Source organism: Nycticebus coucang, chromosome 13, assembly GCF_027406575.1.
Source record: "Nycticebus coucang isolate mNycCou1 chromosome 13, mNycCou1.pri, whole genome shotgun sequence".
Lineage (NCBI taxonomy): Eukaryota > Metazoa > Chordata > Mammalia > Primates > Lorisidae > Nycticebus > Nycticebus coucang.
The window spans coordinates 66,118,810-66,145,213 of NC_069792.1; the positions used below are offsets into that span (position 1 = coordinate 66,118,810).

A 26,404-nucleotide genomic window follows, 5' to 3' on the forward strand; every position below is an offset into this window, starting at 1 on the left:
GATGCCACCCACCCGGACTGGCTGTCGCACCTGGCTCTTCCCGCGCCGCCGCCCGCACACCGGCCACACGCACACAGCGTTTCGGGCTCCGTTCTCGGCCGCTGACGCTGCTCGGCGCTGGCCCGCTGGCCCTGGCCCTGTCCCGCCGAGCTCAGCCAGCCGCGCCTCCTCCGCTCGCCCTAGCTCCAGAACACAGCTCTCTGTCACTATTGTGGTCTTAATCTGAGAAACTTGAGGTTCAAATAGTTTTTAAGTAACTTGTTCAAGGTCATGCCCATTAAGTGGCTGAATCAGAATTTAACCAAGGACTGTATAATTCTAGTAATCTCACTTTTAATTACTGTGTTCTATTGCCTTCGAACATATGTTACTTTTAGAAAATGTAGATAAAAGTCAAATATCTTAAAATTAAAACCAATTTCTATGTTATAAGAAAACCATTTATTGAATCGTATGACTGAAAAGTACAAACTCACTTCAGGACAAGGTTTAAATGATGTTTGTGGTCTTTCTCTTCATCTCTTGGAAGGGGTATCTCCAGTGATAGACAAAATAAGCAACTGACAAGCCCAGACTCACATTCTGCCAGCTTAGCAAGGCCAGCAGAAAGAAGTAGCATTTGCTGACAATGGTTTTTTAAAAAGTCCCAGGGAAAACCCAGGTTGGCCTGGTTTAAGCAATCTGCTCATCTCTGAACCCTTACCATGACCAGGAGAATGGGATCCTACAATTGTTGGGGCCTGGATAATATGTCCCACCTTAGCTGTAGTCAGTCAAAGCCCTACTTGACCTACATGGAATCGGAAGGGGTTCCTTACTCTAAAGAAGGATTTTGTCACCGGAAGAAATCAAAGAAGTGGTTCTGAAAGGACAAAGGCAGGGAATGTTCAATAGAGGGGCATTCGTATCCCATCTTGACCTCAGAAATATGATGAATTTTCTAGATATTTCCCACCTTTTATAAATATTATTAGAAACATATTTCCCTCGTTTTGCACAGGTTCTTTAATTTTCACATTGTCATGTACATGGTTATTTTCCATTGTTTTTCAACCCTATACCCTCCCTCTGTGCCATGCTCTGAAATGCTAGGTCTGGAGGCTAAAAAGTACATTTCCCAGATGTTCCTGCCAGCTGGCTTCCTCGTATGGTCTAACGACTGGACAGTTGGATGCATTAGACAGAAGGGCACAGGGAGGAGAAAAAGAACTTTCTTCTTGTCACTGATTGCTGCCAGCTTCACACCAATAGCAGAATACAGTTACAGCTGTAGCCTCCAGCTTCTCTTGCCAGTACCAGCTCCAATGTTTAGCCCCCTTGGGGTTTCAACCCCTGAGTACTCCAATGAGAAGTTGAGAAGTCTAAGAACTGACCATGTACCAACCAAAGTAGGGGCGTGGCTTCCTTCAAGTTCCAGCTTCTAGGACTGCCCTCAGACACACTCCTTCCCTTTTGTTTCTCCTGCCCTATGGACGGTAGCTGCTTCCATCAGCACCTACTTGGTTCACCTTAGGATCTTGGCTTTCCAACATCTGAGTAACCAATTTCCTCTATTAAATTTTTTCTGGTTGAAATATTTAGCATGGTTTATGTTACTGACTATATAGGGTTTTTTTTTTTTATCTAGGCAGTAATTAACTTATACATGAAAGATATACTTGGTATGAGGGTGATTGAGAAATATGTGAATTTTAAAATTTGAGAACTGCTTGTATCTGCTTTCCTGTAAAGGAAATATAATACTACAGTTGATGACTACTGCCACTAGTGTAATCAGAACATTTACTGACCATCTTGATCTTCTTGACCAAGCTTGATAACATTTTGTGTTAAAAGGAGGAAAGTGATGAAAATCAAAAACTTCTAGTCATATCTCATCACAGGATATAAGATTTCGTTTTAAAGATTATAAAACTTTATTGATGCATAAAAGAGGATTTTTTATTTTTTTGAGACATAGCCTCACTCTTTCACTCTTTTGGTAGAATGCTGTGGCATCATAGCTCACAGCAACTTAAAACTCTTGGGCTCAAGTGATCCTCTTGCCTCAGCCTCTGTATAGATGGGACTACAGGTGCCTACCACAATTCCTGGCTAGTTTTTCTATTTTTAGTAGAGATGGGGGTCTCACTTTTGCTCTGGCTGGTCTTGAACTCCTGACTTCAAGCAGTCCACCCAGCTTAGCCTTCCAAAGTTGTTAAAAGACAGGCATGAGCCACCGCACCCAGTTTATAAAAGAGGATTTAGAAAAAGGAGGAGACATATATGTCTCCAGGAGCAAAGATTAAATGTTTTAAAGATGTCAAACTTTAAAAAATTTTATTGCAATTAAGAGATGCATTAATAACCCAGCAGGAGAAAAAGTAAAGAATTTGAATAGACTTGAACAGAAAGAATTTGAAAGAATTGGAAGACTTGGAAATAGTAATTCCACGTTTAATACTTTATTGATAGGAAATAATGATATGTGTGCAAAGTAATTTTGTAGAAGAATATTCAGTGTAGTGTTATTTTTATGTAAAAAACAATCTATGAGAGTAAAATTTCCAGTACCACTACACTTCAAATGATTGGTTTAGATTAAACTACATTCCCTGGTTAATGAGTGATAGAGACTAACATATGATCCAATCCTGGCAGAAGACATTACTGAAGTTGTAAGGTAACTTTGGAGAAGGGTGCCTGCTCCTAAAAATGACTGAGAGAGGAGACTAGCTAATCTTTTCCGGACATTTCTGTACTGAGGACAGACTCAGACATTTCTGTGTTGTCTGAAGTCATCTAACTGTGGGGAGGGGGTCGGGAGAAAGCCAGAGAGTAAAACTGATCCACTGACGATGGCAGAGCAGAGCAATGGAAAGACCTGGGTATCCTCTCGTCTCTGTCTGGAATAGTCTTCTCATAGATATTTGCATAGCTTACTTCCTCACTTTCTTTCACCTTTTGCTCAAATGTAACCTGCTTAAGAGACCTAGCCTTACCACCCTATGCAAAATCACAAACGGCTTCCTCTATACTGCCATTGACACTTAGCTCCTCTTACCATCTTTTATTGTTTTCCATGGAATTTATCACCTAATATACTTTCTAATTTATTTATTATGTTTATTGTTTCCTGTCTATCTTGACAAACTAACTTGTTTGTCTATAAGGGCAGGATTCATTCATAAATTCCTGTACTCTTTTTTTTGTAGAGACAGAGTCTCACTTTATGGCCCTCAGTAGAGTGCCGTGGCCTCACACAGCTCACAGCAACCTCCAACTCCTGGGCTTAAGCGATTCTCTTGCCTCAGCCTCCCGAGTAGCTGGGACTACAGGCACCCGCCACAACGCCCGGCTAAAATTCCTGTACTCTTGAACAGAGCTGAGCACATAGTAGGATCCCAATAAGTATTTGTTCAATGGATGTGTGAATAAATCCAGCAGTAGCAACGGATTAAGATTCAAACTTGGATCTACCAATTCCAAATTTCACAACTGTCCTTTGGCAAGAGCACAAGTGAATGGACTTCTTTGGGTGGTTCCAGAGAGCAAAACCAAAGCATATGGATCAAAACTACCTGGAATTACTGAGGGAACAGCTAGCGTCCTTGGTTAATCATAACCAACCATCCTTCAAAGTGCCGCTCGCTTGCTGGTTGAGCTCTGGTTTTACCATTCCCTTGGGTTCCTCTCACTTTGATCCCTTTCTATCCTTATGATATCTGACTTCAATGACACTTCTCTGCTGTTAAACCTCTGGCTGAGGTGTAGACAGTTTTTTCCTCAATTTCCAGAAGCAAGGCTGCAGAAGGCTAGACTACTCAAAAGGTGTATCATTAAATACTGTACATGAACTGGGAATTCTCCAACCTCGGTACAACTCTGCTTTGACACCTACTTGCCACATGGCCTTTGGAAAGTTCCTTGAGCTCTCTGAATTGCCTTTAATTATGTGCCTCAATCATAAAATACATGGATTCAATTAGATGATTTCTAAAATTTTTGCCAATTCGAAATGCCTATGATTCTACTCTGCCAAAGAGATCAATGGTTTATATTAGAATTTGCATCACATGAACTAAGTGGGATAAAGCTACAACAATATTAACACATTCATTTCCCTTCCTAATTTCTTTCAATAGAGTTTTTTGCTTGGGAATAGGTGCTATATGTGTATGAAAAATACTATTTGAAGCTACTTCTATTTTAATTATTAACTACTTAATAACTACTATTTAATTATTAACTGCAATTTAAAAATCAAGTTTTTCTTAATTTTTAAGCCTAACATACAAGACTCAGGTTCCATTGACACATAAATTTAATAGATTTAATTTACCTAAAATTTAGGTCTATTAAAAACTTGAGTTAAATTATTTTACATAATATAAACTACATTACAAATTTAATATATCTGATTTTTTTTGAATGCCAAGTGCCTATCAGGGCAAACTGAAAAATCTAGTAAGAATAATCTCTTAAATCACTCAAACACTTCTTGTAAATCAAATAAATAAAGCTTATAAATGTAGTAACTGTTTTATTAAATATTTAAAACCTTTACAAACTTGATTATATTTTATTAATTTCAAATTAACATCAGAACTCTAATGTGTTAAATTTTCTTAAATGTTTCAATAACATCAAATGTTAATGTTTAATTAACTAAAACCTGTAATCATAATTTTTACAAGACTTATTACTAACATTAAGCTTCAAAATTAGAATCCCCAAAAGGCCCAGTTTTTTAATCTGTGACTCAGGAAGGATTACTCCAGAAATAACACTCAGTAACCTAAACTAATTCATAATATTTAAGTGGAATTAAAATTTGTAATGGTAGAATGGACCTAAGTTTTAGACCAAGAAAACTCAGCTAGGGGGTGGCACTTGTAGCTCAAAGAAGTAGGGCACGGACCCCATATGCCGGAGGTGGCGGGTTCAAACCCAGCCCCGGCCAAAAACTACAAAAAAAAAAAAAAAACAAAACTCAGCTAGACCTATAAGATAGTAAATGCCAGAAATGAAGCTAATCAAACTCATAGGGGTAGGACTTTTGTGGTAATTTTAGGACTGGAGAGACAGGATAACTGAAAGTCCTCTTTAATGCTGTAAAGCACTTATACATTATTATTTATTACCTTTACTTTTCTTTGTATTTATTTATTTTTGAGACAGAGTCTCAAGCTGTTGTCCTGGGTAGAGTACCCTGGCGTTACAGCTCACAGCAATCTCACATTCTTGGGCTTAAGTGATTCTCTTGCCTCAGCCTCCCAAGTAGCTGGGACTTCAGGTGCCTGCCACAACCCCCAGCTATGGCTATTTTTTTGGTTGTTGCAGTTGTCATTGTTGTTTTAGCAGGCCCAGGCAGGGTTCCAACTGGCCAGCCCTGGTGTATGTGGCCGGCGCCCTACCCTCTTAACTACAGGCGCCGCCCTATTTATTATTTTTAAAAACAGAGAATGATATCTGGCTTACTTCTCTTACAGTGTGATGTGATTAATTACGTGAATGCATTCCTTTAAAATGCCTGGATGTTAATGCAGGGTTAGCTCTTTGCTGAAACCTCAGTCTAGACACCAGATTTACAGAGAGAGGACCATCTGAAGTCACTGGGTGATAGCAACAGCAGCAGGAATTGGACTTGTAATTGGATAGAAAACAGACTATCTGGGGGTTCCCTGATCTCCCTTCCATCCAATAGACTGCTGTCACCTAGTCAGTTATTTGGGTGCGAACAGGCATCAGCTGGGTGTTAGATCAGTTTTATACAGGGCCAATTTCACTGGCGTGTGACCGGTGCAGTCACACAGGGCCAGGGCACTTAGGCATCGCGTTGTTTATTGCTCTATTGACACCATTTTGCAATTCTTAATTTTTTAGCAAAAAGCCCTGCATTTTTATTTTGCACTGGATACAGCAAAGTATGTAGCCAATCCTGGCATTAGAGATCATTTGGATTTTTGCTTCTTCTGAAAAACAGGAATGAAATTTACTAGTAGTTAGGCCCTAGCTCAGGAGTGAGCATTCCTAGAACTGCCCTGACCTGTTCCCTCCCAGAGTGCTACTTCTCATTAATAAGTATCAGCTGGACTCACTATAACTCTGGGGAACCTGACTGGGTCTCTAAAGAGAACCTTGAGGACTTGGTTTGACTTCAGCAGCATTGCCATCCATCACAGACTTGTGTTATTATGGGTGAGCAAGACTTCTGTTCTGCCCAATTTCAGCCAGCATTGTATAAAGCGCTGCCTGCTCTAACGAGGCCCTACGCGATGGGTGACCTGGTGTCTAAGGATGTTTTGTTCCAGAATAGACAGAACAGATAGACGGAGAAGAGAGGGTGTTAGAAAAAAGTGTTATCAGAGGTGAAGAGTACTCACAACTGAACTTCTACCATTACCACTGCACGTTGATTAGCTTCCCTGAACCTCGGTTTCCTCATCTGCCAATGGGGCCAGCACAGGAGGTCCCTAACCCGACAGGACTCAGTCTGCTCAATACTGTGCAAGGCTTTGCGTGGTCCCAGACCTTAGTGTTAGCACTTATTAAAACAGCATTTATTAATCATTTGGATGATGGGACTCTTGAAGAACCTGATGATATCTATGGTTCCATCTCCATCCCCACAACATCACCGATTCTCCCCAAAGGCTCGCCGACCCACGACCCTTGAAGGCGGTTCCTGGACCCAACATAAGATATGTGTCTCTAAAATATTCATGCAAGCAGTTTTATCTCAACCTGCGGCTCCAGACCACTGGCGCCCCGCTCCGACTCTGCCGCTAGGCTCTCCGCCTGTCTGCCAGCCCCTCGAGGGTCCCGGCGGGCTGTGTGGCGGCCGCAGAAGGGGCGGGCCCGGCGCTCGGCCCGCCCCGGTTGGGCTCGGGGTTGGGGCCTCGGCTTATTACGGGATGGAGGGTTGGGGAGTCCTGGGGGGCGGGAGGGAAAGAAGGAGGGAGAGAGGCGCGCGGCTGAAAGGCGCATTGATGCAGCCCACGGCGGCGGCCTCGGAGCGCGGTGGGGCAAGACGCTGACCACGTCCCTGCTCCCGGCCTCCTCCTCCTGCTCCTCGTCCCCAGCCACCGCGCGCCATGCGTCCCTGGGGTCCCGCCGCCTCCCCGCGGCGGCTCCTCGGCCTCCTGCTGCTTCTGCTGCTGCAGCTGCCCGCGCCGTCGGGCGCCTCCGAGACCCCTAAGGGGAAACAAAAGGCGCTGCTCCGGCCGAGGGAAGTGGTGGACCTGGTGAGTCCGGGGCCGCTGAGCCGGTCCAATGAACTGGCGGAGCGGACAGAGCCGCGAGCTGCGCGGGGTGGATGTTGGGAGTGTACATACAGCTGTGTGCCCCGTGTCTTGCTGCGCCCGGATGTCAAGTTTTGTCTGTGTCTACGTGTAAAAAAAGGACCTGGGTTGTGCGTGCGGTGGAGTCTTGGCACTCAGAGGGCAGACCAAAAATTAGAGGGCCAACGTGGGCGGAGATGTGGCGTGGGTTGGACACGGAGTCACCCAATAACTTATGGCTGGCTTCAGGGGGACTCCTTGAGAAGGGTGGAGGAATTAGGGAGACAGTGAGGCGCTTGGGTGGGTCAGAACGCGGGCCTGGGAAAGACCTTGGACTCCCTAACTCCCTGGGCATGGGCCAGGACCATGCAACGTGTCCTTTTTGAGGCTGGTGGCCACGTCTGCCTGAAAGAGAGAACAACAACCCCCGCAAAGCATCCGTCCAACTCTTTGTCACTTGAAGACTATGAGTCACGTTGGGTCATCTTCCTAGGGAGTATGGGCTGCAATTTACTTTGTTAGACAACCACAGCTGGGGCCAGGAATGGTTCAGAGGGTTTAAGGCCGGAAAGGGAAATGAAGGGGCCCAGCACTAACCCTCCAAGGACCCATTTCGTTTAAACCAAATGGGCTGTCAGTCTTTACAGACACCCTGGGTATTCAGCCTGTGACCACCAGGTAGGAGTGTCACAGTCAAGCTCAGGAAGAAGACAGTTTCCAGGAGAGTAAATAAATAGCCCAAGTGCTCCTGGAGGGGCTTATCTGTAGGCAAACTCTTTTCCTCTAGAAGTCAATAACCCCATTGGGGGACAGAGTTCTCTGCCCTGTGGTGGGAGAACCTTTACAACTACCATTGTCCTTAGCACATCATAATCTTCAATCCATAAACTAGCCTCATTTGCAAACAAATAGAGTTTATATGCATTGCAGAACATAAAACAGGGCTTTTTGTTAAATTTTAGAAGTTTCAAATTTGTTAAGCAGCTATTCCCAGCTTAGCTAATAAACCAAGCTCCCTGGCAGCTTGTTTTATACTGGATTCAAAAGCGCTGAGGAAAAAAAAATTCCTCCCATTTCAGAGAGCATTTTTAGGTGATACACTGTGTAATTCTGCTCCACAAGAGCAGATTGTGTGTTAAGGACTACAGTTCCATTCTAAGCGTCTAAATTGTTAAAATTGTACCAAATGAATGTCGTTCATATGTAGTTTGCGTTTTATGACTTCGTAGTTAAAATACACAAAATACCCCTTTCCCCATAAAGCTGGCAATTTTCCCTAAGGATTTACAGTACCTGTGGTTTCCCACGACTCTAGCCAGACGTAAAAAAGCTTCGTGTGCAGCCAGGCTCAGGTGCATCCTGTAGATTGGATTTGGTTTTGCTGACAGAGAAAAGTCCACAGCCATTAAGAAGGTTTCAACAGTTTCTACAAAGCAACTTCTTTGTATAGGAACTTTCAAAGAGTTCCTTTCAAGCGTCCACCAAGCTCTGCCCCCTGGTGGCCAGTGAGAGGAAGGGCTGAAGAAAAGTTGCGCTTCCTTTCACGTTTTTGTTCATTCCATAGACTTTGAGGGTACAAAGCGTTTGTTTAGTTAGCCTTTTAAAGTGAAAGAAGACAGCCAAATAAAAATTGTCAACCATGATACCAATGGTATTTTGGACCAAACAGGTCTTTTTGGAGAGAGACTGTCCTGTGCAGTTTAGCAGCACCCCCAGTCTCTACCCGCTAAATGCCAGCAGTAATCCTCCCTTCCACGTATGACAACCAAAAAGTCTCCAGACATTTCCAAGTGCTCCCTGAGGGACCAAATTGTCCCCAGTTGAGAACCACTGATGTAGAAAAACAAAACTTAGTTTGTGTAACATCTTGTCCTGAGTTGACTAATAGAGAAAAAAAAAATTAAATAATAAGTCTTATTCCCACTTGAAATGTATGTCCAAACATTGCATACATCTGCAATGAAGTATGGGAAAGTGAATGAAGTTACTAAAATGAAAATAAGTCTAAAACGCACCAAACTAATGAAAAAATATATTGTATTTTAGCATGTCTTTGAATACTTTTGCAATTGTTAAATTTTTTCTTACTATTTCTCTAACAGTAAAAAATAGTTGTCTTTTTTTTTTTTGAGACAGAGTCTCACTTTGTCACCCTTGGTAGAGTGCCATAGCATCACAGCTCCCAAGTAGCTGGGACTACCCACGTCCACCACAACGCCTGGCTATTTTTTGTTGCCCTTGTCGTTGTTTACATGGCCAGGGCCGGGTTTGAACTCACCAGCCTTGGTGTATGGGGCTGGCGCTGTAACCACTGGCTACAGGCACGGAGCCAATAGTTGTGTCTTCCCCCCCCCTTCCATCCAGGGAAATGGCAGTGTAAGAGTCATAAAACAGGCCAGCATGGTGGCTCACACCTGTAATCCTAGCATTTGGGGAGGCTGAGGCAGGTGGATTACTCGAGCTCATGAGTTCAAGAGTCATAAAACATCATTTATCAAAACGAAGATCAAACTGATGATGTGAGAAGCAAATTGATTGGCAAACATTAATCTAATTACATAGGATTCTTCCTAGAGTATTATTTTTGGGTTTTATAATCTGATCATGGCCAATTCCAGATAATAAAGTTAAAAAATAAGCTTTGATGTTATTTTACTATATAAGAAACCTTGTTTTTTGTTCTCACTGGAAAGTATATTTATATACTTTATAAATATAAATAAACAGAATGATAGTACTGGGAAATTTACACAAAAGGGGAAATATTAGAATAAAAATTTAAGTGTATTGTATTAGGGATTAGAGGATCTAATAAATGGAACCAATTTAGGAATAGATACAGGAATTGGACAAATGGAGCTCAGATTATCACCCTTACCACTGATCGGATGGCACTGGCATATATGGCCCATGTACTCTCTTCCCCAGGTCTAGACCCTGTAAGGTCCACCCAAGGGAGTGGACACTCTTGCCCAGAGTCCCACCTCACACTGGTCTTGGGGGAATCATTATAATAATAATGATGACATATATGCAGTATTTATTGTATTCCATGCATTGTTCTAAGCACATTTTGTATGTTATTCACTTAAATCTCACATAAACCCTACAAGGTAAGAATCTTTACTATTATTTCCAGTTTACAGATAAGGAAACAAGCACTAAAATGTTGAGTAACTTGCACTATGCCCCAGAGGTAATAAGGGGTAGAGCCAGAATAAAATCCAGTGAAAATGGCTGTAGAAGCCATGTGCTCAAACTCTACAAGGTACCTTTCCCCAAAATAAACGAACAGAGAATACTAGACCTTAATGGAAAATTTGATAGATTAGTGCCCCCTGTTGAGGACTGATGGTCACCAAAACTAAGGTCACTTAATTCTTTTCCTTGGGGAAAGAGTGTTGGGATTAGAGGCCAAAAGTGGTACCTTAGGGTCCACTTCCCTCACTTAAAAACTGGGAGGAGAAGCAGAGATATGTGTATCCAAGTGAAAGATGTTGCCCATGCAAGATAATTATTGACTGTTAAGATTTAATTTGATAATTATGTTCCTTGGAATTTACCTTAGGGAAAAAATTAAAAAGAAGAAAAAGGCTATAAGGATAAAGATTTTCACTATAACAATATTAGTAATAAAAAAATAGAAATAAACTAAGCACCCAAATTGGGACAATGTTGGCATAAAACTGTATAAGTATAAAGGATAAAGTCCCTTTACAAGCATTTAGGAGGAAAAAGCAGAATATATGTCCACTGTGGAATACAGATACTGAAACTTACTTATGCTTATAATAAGCAGTAGAAAAGAACAGGCAAATGAAAAATATTTGGTCCTTCTCTTTGTGTGTGTGTGTGAAGTTTGTGCAATAAAAAACAGCAAAGAAATCACAATATTTTAGAAATAATTTTAAAATAAATTTTTCTATAACTCATCTAGAGCATGGACAAGCGGTACAAAGCGATTCTTGACTCTAAGGGCTCAAAATAAATGCAGTTCTAATCATACTGAGTCTTTGAATATTATGTGGTGAGAGTTTTTTTCGCCCTTTCCTTTCTTACTATAGTATAATGGAATGTGCTTACAAGGGCCAGCTGGGGTGCCTGGTCGAGATGGGAACCCTGGGGCCAATGGCATTCCGGGTACCCCTGGGATCCCAGGTCGGGATGGATTCAAAGGAGAAAAGGGGGAATGTTTGCGGGAGACCTTCGAGGAGTCTTGGACACCCAACTACAAGCAGTGTTCATGGAGTTCTCTGAATTATGGGATAGATCTTGGAAAAATCGCAGTAAGTAAACTGAATTATTTTATTTTTTTTTCCTTTTCCAATTTTATTTTTAAAGTTTTAAAATTACAAAGACAGCAAAACTTTGCCGGCACAAATAACACTTATTTAAAAAAAAGGGGGGGTGGGGCACGATCTTCCTTTTAAAATTAAGAGACAACTGTAAAGGTTTTTTCTTACAGCTCCTGGGCGTGAAACGTTAAGTACTAGACCTAGACATGCATATATACATGTGAGTGCATAGACACTCACGGACCTAGCTCAGTAAAACTACTTAGCAAATTCAAAATCGACTGCAGTATCTTGCTGTCCACTCCCTTCCCACTCCCCCTCCCCAGCTACAACTACTTACAAAAGACTCGGAAGTAAAAAGGGTTTAAGTGGCTATTGGTGGGACTGGAGCCTCACCAGACCAAGCAAAGCCACCCGTTTCTTGTATGGGAAAAGCAAAAAACTAAAAGAAGTCTTCCCGAACACAATCCATCAATTGTGTGGAAAAACCCAAGTTTCAACAGGGCACACTGAGGCACTTGGCTGACTGACTCCCCACCCTCCCCCCAAAGTTTCCATTCCTGGTTAACAAGACTTTGCCCAAGCCACAAAGAGCCCCCAATGGCCAGTATCTAGCTGACTGGGAGAAGCTGCTGCTCCTAACCAGCTGTCACTTTGCCTACCCTGCCCCAGCCCCTTCCCCAAGACAATAGGCCACAAGGGCAGACCAACAGAAGTGAGAAGAAAACTGAGTTTGGACCCCCCCCTGCTCACCAACTGGGAGATGGAAGTCAGCCCAGGAGACCTTGTTTTTATTCTTCTACCTCCCTTTTTCAGGATAGCTGCTGCCAACTCTCTCTTCTCACCAAAGGTTCTGAAACCCAGAGGGGTGTCCAATTTAAAGAAAGCTTTCTGGCTTTAAAGATATTCCTCCTACTTCACAATTTCTGGTCTCACTCTCCTCTAGCCAGAACAAACCGCCTTGCCTGTTCTCTCCTTCCCCATGTATCTTCGTAAAAAACAAACAATTGGACAAAACAAAACACACAGGCCCACCAAAATCCCTAGCTCCATTAAGTAGATTAATAACAAAACAAAGTATAAGTACATTCTCATCATTACAGAGATGAGATGCTGTTGCTGTCCTTAAGGTTAAGGAAAAACGAATTATTCAATAACTTCTGAGAAATCCAAATTGTGTCTCTTATGAAGTCAGAATAAAAGGGGGCTGCAGATGAGAATTAAGAGGGGGGAAAAAAAAAAGAAAAGTATTTACAGAAAATAGGAGTGTCCACAAGAAAAGACTTCATTGTCACTTCTTCTTGCCGGCCCTCTTGGCACTGGACTTTGCTTTGGGCTTCACCGATATGGCCTTCTTGGGCTTGGATACTTTGACTGGCTTGGCTTTGACAGTCTTGGGTTTTTTGGTTTTCTTGGGCGTGGCAGCCGGCTTCTTCTTGGCCTTCTTGACTGGGGTGGCTTTGGGTTTCTTGCTTGGGGCCTTGGAGGCTGCAGCCTTCTTGGGCTTGGCTGCCTTCTTTGGCGTGGCCACCTTCTTCACTTCCTTCTTGGTCTTCTTGAAGGCCACAGATTTCTTGGGCTCATCACTCTTGGCCAGCCGGAACGACCCTGAGGCACCCACCCCTTTGGTCTGCTTGAGGACACCAGTGGTGACCAGACGCTTGATGGACAACTTGATCTGCGAGTCGGCATTCTCACCCACCTTGTAGTGACTCTTGATATACTTTTGGATAGACTAGCGCCAGGAACCAGCGCGGTTCTTCTCAGCCTGGATGGCAGCTACGATCATGTCTGAATACTTGGGGTGATCTGTGGACTTCTTGGAGGCCTTGGACCGTTTAGGCTTGGCCGCAGGAGTAGATGTAGAGTTCTCAGTCATGGTGGTCTCCCTGGTCTGGCTGTTGAAGACGCCTTCCAAAAGGCCAGCCCTCGTTGGAGGCTGAGCAAAACCTGCCTTGGGGATCTGCTCTCGAGCCCCTGACTACCGAGCCAGTCCAGAGTCTGGCTCCCGGGGATGCGGGGGCAAGGAGTCGCTGCTTCTCCCCGGCTGGGGTGGCGGGAGGGCTCTTTGGGCCGGCTCTGCGTGGCCCAGCTCCCCGGGTATGTTGCTTGGTCTTGGAGCTTGGCTATGCCTCTGCCTCTGCCTCTTCTGCCTCCTTTTTCCCAGCTCCGCGTCTCACTGAATTATTTTTGAATTGAAGCAAAATTTAAGAGTTCTCATATTTGAGTGTTAATTTTTAGATGAGATTTTATTTACTTTTTAAAATTTTTATTTATTTATTTTTTAACCAAAAGGCAAGGGGAAAAAAGAAACCTGGGCTTTATTATTATGTCAAATAGTAAATATTAAAAACTCCACCTCTGCTTTACTCCCTATACTGTTTTCTATTGCATGTGATGTTTAACTTAATGTTAATGAAAAAAGCTGATAACATTTCAGAATTAACTTTCATAATGACATTTCTAAGACAAATGAATCACCATATCATTTGAACCATAGTATCTAAAATAATATGCTCATATTTTTAACACAAACAAAAAAAGGAGAGTCTAAGGTCCATGTTGGATAGCAAGCAACTTCTCAGTCTTGCCCTAAAGTAAATTTAAATTTAAAGTAGTATAAGAAATTCTACTCTAGCTTCAGACATAAAGGTGGGAAGAAATTTCCAATAAATTACCACACTGTAGCAATTATCTGTCAGTGGGAAATCCATTGGTATTGGTCCTTATCCTGGGTAGCATGCTCAGCTTAAACTTGCTAAGCTTAAGAGAAGTGTACTACAGTGATTATTTTAAGTTATTCTGCAGCATTCAGTGGGGGAAATTACTCAAAATAGCCTGTAATGTATTTTGACTAATGATTCAGTCACTTTGATTAGTGTTTGCTTCAATGGTAATTGGCAAGTCCAGTGGGATGGAATAGAACTTATGCTATTTATAAGCCCCTTTCCTCTGTTAACCAACTCTGTTCATGGTTCCATGTCTACAACATATTACTCCATGATTCTAACTACCACCACCACCAGGCAAATAGAAGAGATTTTATTTTCGTAAAACTCTTTAAGGTTTTAAGATGCACTCTGTGCATTGTTCCTTCTCCTCATCTGAGCTCTCTCTGCTCTATTATCTGTAAAAGAGTTTAAGATTGTCTTTTATGTGTTAGAATTTTTATATAGCTCTATAGTGTTGGTGACTTTTCTATGTTCATATATAACTTCTTAGAAAGCATTTTATTAAAATGGGGCCTACTTATTTAAACATCTGACATTGATAGACTGGTTACTTATTTATGGTTGTTCATCGAAAGTTGCTGATTTTATTTTATTTTATTTGAGAAAGAGTCTCACTTTCTTACACTGGGTAGAGTGCTACGGCATCTTATTAGCTCACAGCAACTTCAAACTCTTGGGCTCAAGTGATCTTCTTGCCGCAGGCTCCCAAGTAGTTGAGACTATGGGTGCCCACCACAATGCTGGATTATTTTTTTTTTTTTTTAGAGATGGGGTCTCCCTCAGCTCAGGCTGGTGTCAAACTCCTGAGCTCAGGCAATCCACCCACCTCAGCCTCCTAGTGGATTACAGACATAAGCCATGGCACCTGGCCTCAAAAGTTGCTGAATTCTTCTGAAAGCTATCCTTACAGATTCTTATTAATATGTTTTCAAGTTCCTTTCAGCAGTGGTCAAAGTGAGTATGGGAAACTTCTGCAAGTAACAGATGGTAGGACCATAAGGCAATATTACATTTTGCAAATACCAGTTATGAAAAATACACACACACAAGAAACTTGGGTCTTATCAATGTGTTATATACGCTTTACTCCTTCATACTGTTTGCTATTGCTGAAGAAGAAACAGGTCAACAGTAAATGTGTATGGACAGCACTAGTCTACAACGCAAGTTCCACATGGCAGGAATTCTGTTTTATTAACCATTGCATCTGAACCATCTTGCACATAGTTGGGGCCACTAAATATTTTTCTGAATGAAAAAGAGGAAATATATAGATTGGTTTGGTCAAAAGTACTGAAGACAAGTTCTTTCTCCCCCCCCCCTTTTTTTTTGTAAACTTTAAGATACTCTCAATGGGACAAATAAGAAAGCCATAATTTGATTTTCTTAGAATTACTATTTCAAAATTTCTTCTCTGTCTTGTAGAAAATCTCTTTCCGTCTCTCAAAGTTAAGCTTTTTAAATTCAATTTGGGGAAAAGAATAGTTAAAATAAAATTTACTTATAAACTCAAAGCTTCTTTTTAATTAAAATAGAAAGTATTTAATTCAACCCTATTTCCGTGTTTGTGGCAGGAATGTACATTTACAAAGATGCGTTCCAACAGTGCTTTAAGAGTTCTGTTCAGCGGCTCACTTCGGCTAAAATGCAGAAATGCATGCTGTCAGCGTTGGTATTTCACATTTAATGGAGCAGAATGTTCAGGACCTCTTCCCATTGAAGCCATAATTTATTTGGACCAAGGAAGCCCTGAACTGAACTCAACAATTAATATTCATCGTACTTCTTCTGGTATGTAAAATAGTGGCATTGCAAATTGTACCTCAGATCTAAATAAGATTAGTTTTGAGTTCCACTATCACGTTGTATTATTAGCCTGATATAAAATGACCTCTACTAAGATTTCAATGCTTGATTCTCCACTCTGAATTGCACACTCCATTACCTATAGATCTTTTTTAAAATATCGGGATACCTGGGCCCTATCTCTGACCAACTGACTCAGAATCCCTCAGGGTAAGACCCCAGCATCTGTATTTTTTGTTTTTATTTTTTTTTTGAGACAGCACCTCAAGCTATAACCCTGGGTAGAGGGCTGTGGCATCACAGCTCACAGCAACCTTCAACTCCTGGGCTTAAGCAATTCTCTTGCCTCAGCCTCCCAAGTAGCTGGGACTACAGGCACCCACCACAACACTCAGCTATATTTTAGTTGTAGTTGTCATTGTTTGCCCAGGCCTGGGCTGGATTTGAACCTGCCAGCTCTGGTGTATGTGGCTGGCACCTTAGCTGCTTGAGCTACAGGTGCCAAGCCCATCTGTATTTTTAAAAAGATCCTCTGATGACTCTCATGTGCCAGGGTTGAAAATCAAGGAAATAGATGAAATGGCAAAACAGCCAGTAATGCCACAGAGCAAGGGTTCTCAGTCTTGGCTACATATTGTGCTGACTGGAATAACTTTGGGAACTTTTTTTTTTTTTTTGGCTGGGGCTGGGTTTGAATCCACCACCTCTGGCATATGGGGTCAGAGCCCTACCCCTCTGAGCCACAGGTGCCACCCAACTTTGGGAACTTTTAAAAATATGCATGCCTGGGTACTACCCCTCCCAGGGAGTCAGATTTAATGGATCTGGGTACAGCCTAGGCAAGGAGAATTTTAAAACTATCTCTTGGTTATTCTTTTTTTTTGTTTTTTATTTGTACAAATTTATAGGGCATATGTATGTTTTTTTACATATATATTGTATAATGGTCAAGTTAAGGCTTTTAGGATATACATTGTATATTGTATACATACATATATCCATTAACTAATTTCTTATCATCCACCCGCCTTCTATTCCCTTACCCTTCCAAATCTCCCTTATCATTCCACCCTCTCCATACATTTGTATGTGTTTTTTGGCATCTATATGAATAAGAACACACAATATTTCACTTTCTGTGCCTGTTTTGTTTCATTGTGATAATGTCCTCTGGTTTCATCCATTTTGCTACAAAAGACATAAGTTCATTCCTTTTCATGGCTAAATAACATTGCAGTGTGCATGTGTGCATGCACACCCCCCCACATGTTCTTTATCCATTCATCATTGATGGACATGTAGGTTGATTCCATATATTGGGTATTGTGAATAGTGCTGCAATAAACATTTGCATGTAGGTGTCTTTCTGATATAAATTTCTTTTCCTGTGTTAGAGACACAGTAATGGGATTGCTGGATGGAATGGTAGTACTGGTTTTAGTTTTTATCACAAGCACTTCCTCTAAGAACTGATGTAAGACAATGACGCCCACTTTCACCACTTCTGTTCTCCGGGTTGTTCTAAAATTAAGCCAAGGTTGAAAACCACTAGCTTAGATTGGTAAGGAAACTGACTCATTCCTCTGCCTTCTCCTTTAAGAGGATAGATACTGTCTGCTGAATCTGTAAAACAGAAAATTTCTATATTGTTTCTGCATTCTCAGTTTCTACCAAGCATGAGAGAAAAGATATTCAGTTCCACCATTGGAAACTTACGTTGTCAGAAAATTATTATTGGTTTGTTTGTTCTATTTTAAGGTTCATTAAAGAAAGTTTAGAAACTACCAAATGTAGAAGTGTAAAAAACCATCTATCAATCTCTCTACCCAGAGACATTATCAATATTCAGATGTCTGCCCTCTGGCTTCTAGGGTAGCACACAAGGATAGCACAAGCCTGGTAGAATCAGAAAGTATACATATTGCTAGTTTCCTTTCTCTGATTTCTTGAAGGAATTTCTCACTAATCTTGTACTTAAAAGTGGTTGAAGGAAGGGAAGAGATTCTTCTACTCCTAACCAGAAGAAAAAACATTTCAGCATCCGATGTGGTGGGGAGGGAGGGCTAAGTCAGATATTGAATCCATAAATTAATTTAGTATATTTACTCCTATTTTCCCTCAAATCCCCACAATATTCTCAAACTATTTAATGTAAAGAAGATATTTTAATCCTCAATTTTTATATTAAGAAACCCAAGGAAATACAGCATCTTAAACTGGGCAGTAGAATCAGTGTTCAGGAGAGCAGAAACCAAGGCCCTGTTTTTTTCCTGCCCCTTCAGCCTTCTTTTTAATCAGATTAAAAAGCCTCTTCACTAAGTCCTAAGATACATGTGCTGGAGAAGAAGTGCTGTCTCTAAAATGAGAAGAATTTAGTTATAAAATATAAACTTTGGTTAATAAGTGGTATTGTTTAGACTGTAGTTGATGTAAGCAACTCATATTCTATCGCATTATCTTGAAGGTGTGTGATAGTTATCTTGGTATAATGTAAGCCCCTAGGCACAGGATTTCCCAAGCATGATATGGAAACTCATTTGGTGTAATCGTTCGGGTGAAGTGTCACAAGTAATTTGTTATTAGTAACAGTTTCTGTATCATTGTGAGTTAAAGCTTACCTCTACATTAAAACCACTTTCTCCTGCATGCCCATACTCTTCCTGAGGGAAAGGAAAGGGATGTACTCATAGGCAGCACATCAGAGGATCACTTACAACTTTGAATATGCCCAGGGGCATTTTGAATGTCAGCTGTTACATGGGCCTTGGAGGAAAACAGATTGAGAACTCCTAAGAATCCTAATCCAACATATTTTTTGTACTTGTGCAGTCATACATTATCACAGCAAAAAATTTAAGTCCATTCAATTAACAACCATTATTTTATTTGTTAAAGACAATAAAATAGCTCTCCTCATATGAAAGTGATGCTAGACCCAAGCTTGTATGGCATTGTGAGGTTGTGGATGAAGTGAACAAATTTCTAGGCCATGAACGTCAACACCCTGGGAAAGCAAGAGTATTTCTGGGCTTTTTCACTTGGCATGATACTAAGAATATCAGATTAAATAGATTGTGGACCCCCTGCTTAGTTCTCCCAACTTTGGAAGTGACCTGAAGCAGAGCCAGGTCCCTGCATGCTGAGGGACTTGCCCTAGATTTACTGATGCGACAGCTAATGGAAGCAGATTGCTTCAGATCTACATCCCTGGGGCTCAGCTGGAATGCACTAACCTCATCCAAATAGGAAACCTAACCAGTCACATGAGGTCACCCACTATACTCCTTATATGTCAGGATTCATTTTCTTAAAGTATCTGCCAAACTACAATTCCTTTTCCCACTTTACACATACGGGGTCAGACAATTACTTTTACAACTCATGCCAGAAAAAATGCTTCATAGCTCACTGCTTAATATCTTTACCATGGTCACCTTTGAAGTACTCCCCTTGTCCATCTGGTGACCACAGTGATATTCAGCAATGAGCTGTATAGCACTTTTTCTAGAATTGAGTTTGCAAACTTAATTGTCTGACCTTGTACATCAAAGGTACTGTCTTTTGCCTGTTTAAAAAAAAAACACTGGGGGAAATGTAATCCACCTTGATAAGACAGAAAACAAGTTATATGTTAGTATGTAAAAATCCAGAGGACATGTGAAAAGGTATGTAATTATAAAGCATTAAGAATACAGACGAAAAATGGGGGGTGGGGAGGTGATTATTGTTTTTTTCACTATGAGGAAATTCTGTATACAATGGGATTTCCAGATTGAAGGGTTGATATAATGCTTATGCCAAATTTTCTTTCAATGTTCTAATGGCATTACTTATCAATACATAAGTGTTAGAAAGGGCTTTCTATAAAAAAAAAAAAAAGACTTGCATATCAAGTTGAACTCTTGGCTTTTAAAGGTCTGTAAAGGCTTGTTTTGTTTAATCAATTAAATTGCTTTTTTTGTTTTAAGCTATCTCTGTAATGAAACAAATTCTGGTTTTATGTTTGAAACTTGTAAGAAAACTGTTAAGTTTATATCAAAGAATGAATATGTATACATATTTTTAAAATATTTTTTATTTTAAAATCCTTGAAGTTCTCTTATAAAAAGAGAACTTTATTATAGAACTCTTATCAAATATTAAAATTGTTAATCTAATAATTATTTATTTAGAATTATAATCTAGCTTTCTAAAGTAATAAAATTTATCTAAATATTTTGATCTGTGTTCCAGGGAAACATGTAACTTTCATCTTTATTTTGCAGTGGAAGGACTTTGTGAAGGAATTGGTGCTGGATTAGTGGATATTGCTATCTGGGTTGGTACTTGTTCAGATTACCCAAAAGGAGATGCTTCCACCGGATGGAATTCAGTATCTCGCATCATTATTGAAGAACTACCAAAATAAATCCTTTATTTTTCATTTCCTACCTCTTTTTTATTATACCTTTGAATGGTTCATTTAAATGACATTTGTAATCATTTTTATGTATACATCTGAATGAAAAAGCTAACCATGTTTACAGACCAAAGTGTGATTTCACACTGTCTTAAAATCATATTCATTGTACTTCAGCCAAAAGTGGTTTCAAGAATTTTTAGTTGATTAGAATACTTTCATCATATTCACATTCTCTGAAGCTGTAATTTGCAATGTCATGGTCTTTACTTGTTCCTATTCTCTTAGTACAGTATTTTAAGAAACATAAAAGCTACCAGTCTTTGTTCAAGTTGTAAATGTTCAGAATTGTTTTTATATCTGTTAAATAAAACTTATTTCCAATAACCTTAATATCCTTAATTGGCACTAAAATTGTACTTTCTATCTGAAAAATTGAGTATAATCTAATTTTGGATTTATTCATTTAAGAATCATATTTTAGTTTTTAGTACATGTATAGTATGGTTTTCTATTCTGAGGAGTGCAAAAAGAAAGTGTCATTTATGTGTCAGAAAATATATCAGCATTTTGAATTTTATCTTTATTTATCAAAGAGTAAAATGACATGGATTCTGGCCTCAAATTGCTTATCATTGGTAGACAGTAGCAGACATATATAAAAATAACAATAAATCAACAATTAATATGTTGATTACTATAAAAGCATTGAAGGGATGGTGGAGTTAAATGAAGAGTGATCACTTCTAGCTGAGGCGATCAGAAAAAAATCATGAAAGCAGTATACATAGAAGATGAACTCATAAAGCACTGTATCTGAAAGAAAGCTACAAAACAACAACAAAATCTCCTAGTTCTGTTTTTTGGAAAAGCCTAGAAACAATGATCAATCCATTCATACCCAGATTGTGATCTTCACATACTATTTCCTACTAAAAGGAATTAAGAATCCTTGAAGCAATATTCAATCCCAACTATGGGTCAGGAAATGTACAATATGAGCATGTAACATTTTATCATACTGGAAAACAAAGCAGCTATGCAAGTCAATTCACAAGATCTAAGATCAATTTGAATTGGTTCCCAGGCACAAAGATGATAATTTAAGCATTCATAAAGATGAAAAACTACAATGGTTTGAAACACAAATATGTTGAAATGCATAAATTTATTATATATGAAAATAAAATTCATTGGTCAACTTACAGGATGCTAGCAAACCAACTTATTAGTTTGAAAATTGGTAAATAGCAAGAGCCAGGCAATTTCTTCTGCTTTGGGTTGATGAAGGAAAATTTCTCTTCATAAAAGTATATATACGCATAATATTATGTATCTTACAAATGAAGAAAGAGTGATAGAATTAGACTATCACCTTTTTTCAACCCCTCATAAATTAAAGGATCCAGCAATGATCTTCAGTGACTGATAACATTCTCTAAAGATCCAGATAAGACTCTGTGCCTCCTAATTAAAGTATATACCACCACCCAAGAGGTAGTTTTGCTAAGAAAACAATCAACCTGGATCTGATTTAACCTCCTAACCATTAGACTGTAGGAAACACAGAGGACAGAAGAACATGTTCATTGATACTACAGGGGTATTATCAGCAAACTCTAGAACTGGAAACTTAGAAGAGAACTTGGTTTCTTTTTTTTTTTTCTTCACAACTTTGTTTCCTTAACATGTAAATTGAAAAATGAGAAAAAGCTTATGCATTAAGAGCCTTAAGATCAGAATCAACCAATGGCAATGTCTAGACTTTATTTGAACACTGATCCGAGCAAACTATAAATGCAAAACAAAAATAAAACTTCCTTAAGATAGTTGGGGACACTTGAACATTGGATATTTGATAGTATTAAAGTAATTATTATTTAGATTAATGGTATTGTGGTTATTTTTAAATAATGATTATTTTTTAGAGATACCAGAATATTTAAGATAAAGTAATATGGAGTCTTGAGTTTGGTTCAGAATAATCTGGAAATGGAAAGTGTATAGGGAGGATCTAGATAAATTAATATTGATGATCCTAGGGTTAAATTTTTTGATAAATGGACACAGGTATTAAGAACATTTCTGGCTGGGTGTGGTGACTCATGCCTGTAATCCTAGCATTCTGGGAAGTTGAGGTGGGTGGATTGCTGAAGCTCACAGACTTGAGACCAACCTGAGCAAGTGCGAGACCCAATCTAAAAAATAGCCAGGCGTTGTGGTCCCAGCTACTCGAGAGGCTAAGATAAGAGGATCACTTGAGCCCAAGAGTTTGAGGTTGCTGTGAGCTATGAAGCCATAGCACTCTACCGGGGATAAAAAAGTGAGACTCTGTCTCAAAAAAAAAAAAGGAACATTTTTGGTGGAGGCTAGAATATTAGTTAAGACTCTAGAGTAGAAAAGAAATTAAGTTGAGATAATAATTGGGTTGTTGGGTTGAACTCAAGCAAGTGTGTAGGAACAATAAGAGACAAAGCTGGTAAAGGAGGCTGAAAAAATACTATGGAGGTTACAGGGTTATCTGTAGAATAGAGGAGAGTTGTTGACAGTTTGGGTAGAAGAACATAACAAAAACACATTCTGACAGCTGAGTGAAAATCCAAAACTTAAAGGTACAAAGAGTGGAGGGAAGCTGGATTAAGAGACTGGTAAGACGACAAAAAGATGAATCACCTAATCAAAAAAGGCAAAAGAAATGGGCAAAAGAAATGAACAGGCATGTCTCCAAAGATGATATACAAATATCCCACAAACACATAAAAAGATTAGCCATTTGAGAAAAGCAAACTAAAACCACAATGAGATGCCACTTTATATCCACCAGGAAAGCTATCGAAAAAATGGAACATAGCAAGTGTTGGGAAAGATGTGAAGAAACTGGAACTCAATATATTATTAGTGAGAATATAAAATGGGGCACCCAGGTATCCAAAAGAACTGAGAACAACTATACAAGCAAAATCTTGAACATTAATGTGCATGGCAGCACTATTCACAATAGCCAAAAGAGCAAAACAATCCAAATGCCCAAACTGAAAAAAAATTGATAAACAAAATGTACTATACAAATACAAAGGAGTATTATTCAGCCATAGAAAGGAGTGAAGTGATGACACATTCTTTTGGCATGTATAAATCTTGAAAATATTACATTAAGTGAAAGAAGCCAGACACTAAAGACTTTACATTATATAATTACATTTATGTGAAATACACAGAGGCGGCAAATTCATAGAGCTAGAAAGCAGATTAGTGGTTGCTAGGGGTTGGGGGTGGGGAAGGAATGGGAAAAATTGGTCATTAGGAATGAGGTTTCCTTTTGGAGCTATGAAAATATTCTGGAACCATGTAGTAGTGATGGTTACTCAACTTTGTGAATGCACTAAATGTCAATGAATTGTGCACACTCCAAAGTGGCTTAAATGGCAAATTTATGTTATGTGTATTATCCACAATAAAAAGAAGCTTTTTATTGGAATAGTATTATGGGCTTTGGTGATAACCACAGGAATAAAAGAACAGACTTGAGAAATGTCAAAGCAAAATAAAAAGACTTCCAACTAGATGTGGGAAAATGGACTAGAAGGAGAATCAAATATCACTCTAAGATTTTAATGCTGGGACACTGGGAGAAAAAGTAGGGAAGTCAGGAAGAGAAAATTTAGAGGTAAGATGGTGGCTTTGAACATGCTGAGTTTGCACCATCAACAGAACATTCTAGCAGAGCTGCCCAACAGGCAGATGGACATGAATATTTGCACATCTTTAGCACCGAAATAATAGTTAAAGCCAGGAGAAATGAGCAAATTGCAAACAAAGAAAATGAAGACAAATGCAAGAGAAAGAAAATTGCACATTAAGGAAGCTTAGTGGACAGAAGTAAAGAAATCCAAGGAGTAAAATATCACTAAAGTCAATGATGTAGGAATTTCGATACTAGATACTGTACAAATGTTGAAGAGGTTGAAGACGGAGGCAACTACCGGTACGCGTTACAGCTGGCTGGTGTCTGCTGATGAAAGCTGACTGTGCATATCTCTTCCCAACTTCACATTCAGTAGCATTACATTGGTGGCTTCAAATAATGGACAGCAAGGGGAATAGTCACACTGTAGAAACCAGAAATAAACAAACACTATACACTAATTGTTAAATCCCACCAACGGCCGACTATTAAATGTTTACCAACACACCACTGGACAACACCGTTGCTTTGTTGATTAGCAGGCCTCTGGCATTTGATGAGTAAACAGACAAATAAATGAATGGCCTCGTCTACTCTATAATAAAAATTTCTAGGCCTGAATAATCCGTACTAGTTGCTTTCTTCACTGTTGCCACCAACCTGCAGCAGAATATATGAATCACACTGACTCAAATTCATTATGGATTCACCGTGTCCAACTTCATCACGTCACTCTTTACCACCAGAAGACATTCCACAGTAGCAATTCTAGTCTGTTCCTTGAATTTATAATTGCTTCTCCTAATCTAGGGCTTCTCAGCCTTAGCTGTATATTAAATAACAATCACTTGGGGGAAGTGGAGAAGGCATTTCTAATTATAACTCAAAATCTAGAAGTCATTAAAGAGAAGTGTGATCAACCAACTATGCCAATGACATAAAAATAAATTCTGCAAGGTGAAAAAGATCACAAGAAAACCTGAAATACAAAAGAAAAACTGTCACAATATTTGCAACTCATATTGCAGCCCCAGGGCTCATCTCTCTTATTTGTAAAGAGCTCCAGAAATAAAGAAACCAAACAGAAAAAATGAGCAAAAAACATGTAAAGATAGTTTTTAGACATATATGAACTAGAGGGTGGAAAATAAATGGTACAAAAATTCAGAGTCCTGCCACCTCAGTGAAGTTTCTAGAAGGTTATTAATCTGAAGTATGTCGATATATATTCTTCAAGGTAAAAGGTAGATCGTCGTACCTTTTGCTACCTACCATGAAAAAAAGGCCTAACACTTGCTAGGTTTTCATGGATTTTAGAGAAAATACATAGACATCTGAGTGTGCTATTTCAACCCATGTGTCCAGTCACCCCTAGAGCTGCCAGTTTTGGGTGAGAACCGGAGCAAGAGGAGTTTCTGAAGCAAATTCAGGTCACAGTACAAGATGTACTACCAATGGGTACTTATGATACAATAATAATTGTGTTTATGGCAATAGGGATGTTGAATGACAACACTGGCAAGCCCCAGTAAGAGAATCAGACAGGACCTGTAGAATTTGGGGAGAAAACTATTTCATCCTCTGAAGATAACTATTTTTCTTTTGAGAAACAGTATCTAGTTTGCACGGAGCCTTGGTAGAGACATCAGATGACCATGTGGTCTGGGTTTCCTATCACGGCCTGAGCGGCATTAAACCTACCCAACATAAGGTTGGGTGTGTGCAGCAGCAATCTATCATTAATTGAAAATGGTATATGAGAAAGGGAGCTTGTGAAGGTCCAGAAGATTTAATTCAGAAGCATGAGAAGTTGGCTCAGATTCTTTCAAAACCAACTTCTTTTTTTCTTCCCCCTATGGTCTAGGCCTGTGGCATCCTGGGGTGTTCCTTACAAAAGTTACTGAAGAAAAAACTTAGGGCTTAGTTTACAGATAGGTTTGTATATGATGATACCAGCCTGAAGTGCTGATAAAAGTCCAAAGCTGTGCACTATAGACCCACTCACAGAGGACCATTAAGGATGATGGTGAAGAAAATTTTCCCACTGGAGAGAAACTCAATCAAGCAGTAGATTTAACTGTTCTCTAAGCCTGCAGTGGTAGGTGGTCAGAGTATCATACTGTACTAATTCACTTAAAACATAACTTTATCTCAGTTTCTGTGGGTCAAGGGTCTGAGTACAGGTTATCTGAGTCCTCTGCTCAGGGTGTCACCAGGCTGACATC

The 26,404-nt window shown here is 39.7% G+C and overlaps 1 protein-coding gene and 1 pseudogene across 2 annotated transcripts; one reads left to right on the top strand and one right to left on the bottom strand.

The window, feature by feature from the left end:
* The first annotated feature begins 6,931 nt into the window (after positions 1–6,931).
* On the top strand, positions 6,932–20,887 carry CTHRC1 (collagen triple helix repeat containing 1). The gene is made up of 4 exons (XM_053559223.1): positions 6,932–7,226; positions 11,327–11,548; positions 15,864–16,080; positions 20,361–20,887. The coding sequence occupies exons 1-4, from the start codon at positions 7,077–7,079 to the stop codon at positions 20,501–20,503; spliced, it is 732 nt and encodes a 243-aa protein (XP_053415198.1). The 5' UTR covers positions 6,932–7,076; the 3' UTR covers positions 20,504–20,887.
* Positions 11,757–13,728, bottom strand: LOC128563766 (histone H1.0-like; annotated as a pseudogene). The gene has a single exon (XR_008373884.1). The product of XR_008373884.1 is annotated as a histone H1.0-like (transcript).
* Positions 20,888–26,404: the final 5,517 nt, after the last annotated feature.

Bases quoted from the DNA above. Each gene is read 5' to 3' on its own strand.
- CTHRC1 (XM_053559223.1), top strand. From the start codon at position 7,077: ATGCGTCCCTGGGGTCCCGCCGCCTCCCCGCGGCGGCTCCTCGGCCTC. The intron at 11,549-15,863 runs GTAAGTAAACTG...TGTTTGTGGCAG, and splicing joins TAGATCTTGGAAAAATCGCA to GAATGTACATTTACAAAGAT. The intron at 16,081-20,360 runs GTATGTAAAATA...TTTATTTTGCAG, and splicing joins TATTCATCGTACTTCTTCTG to TGGAAGGACTTTGTGAAGGA.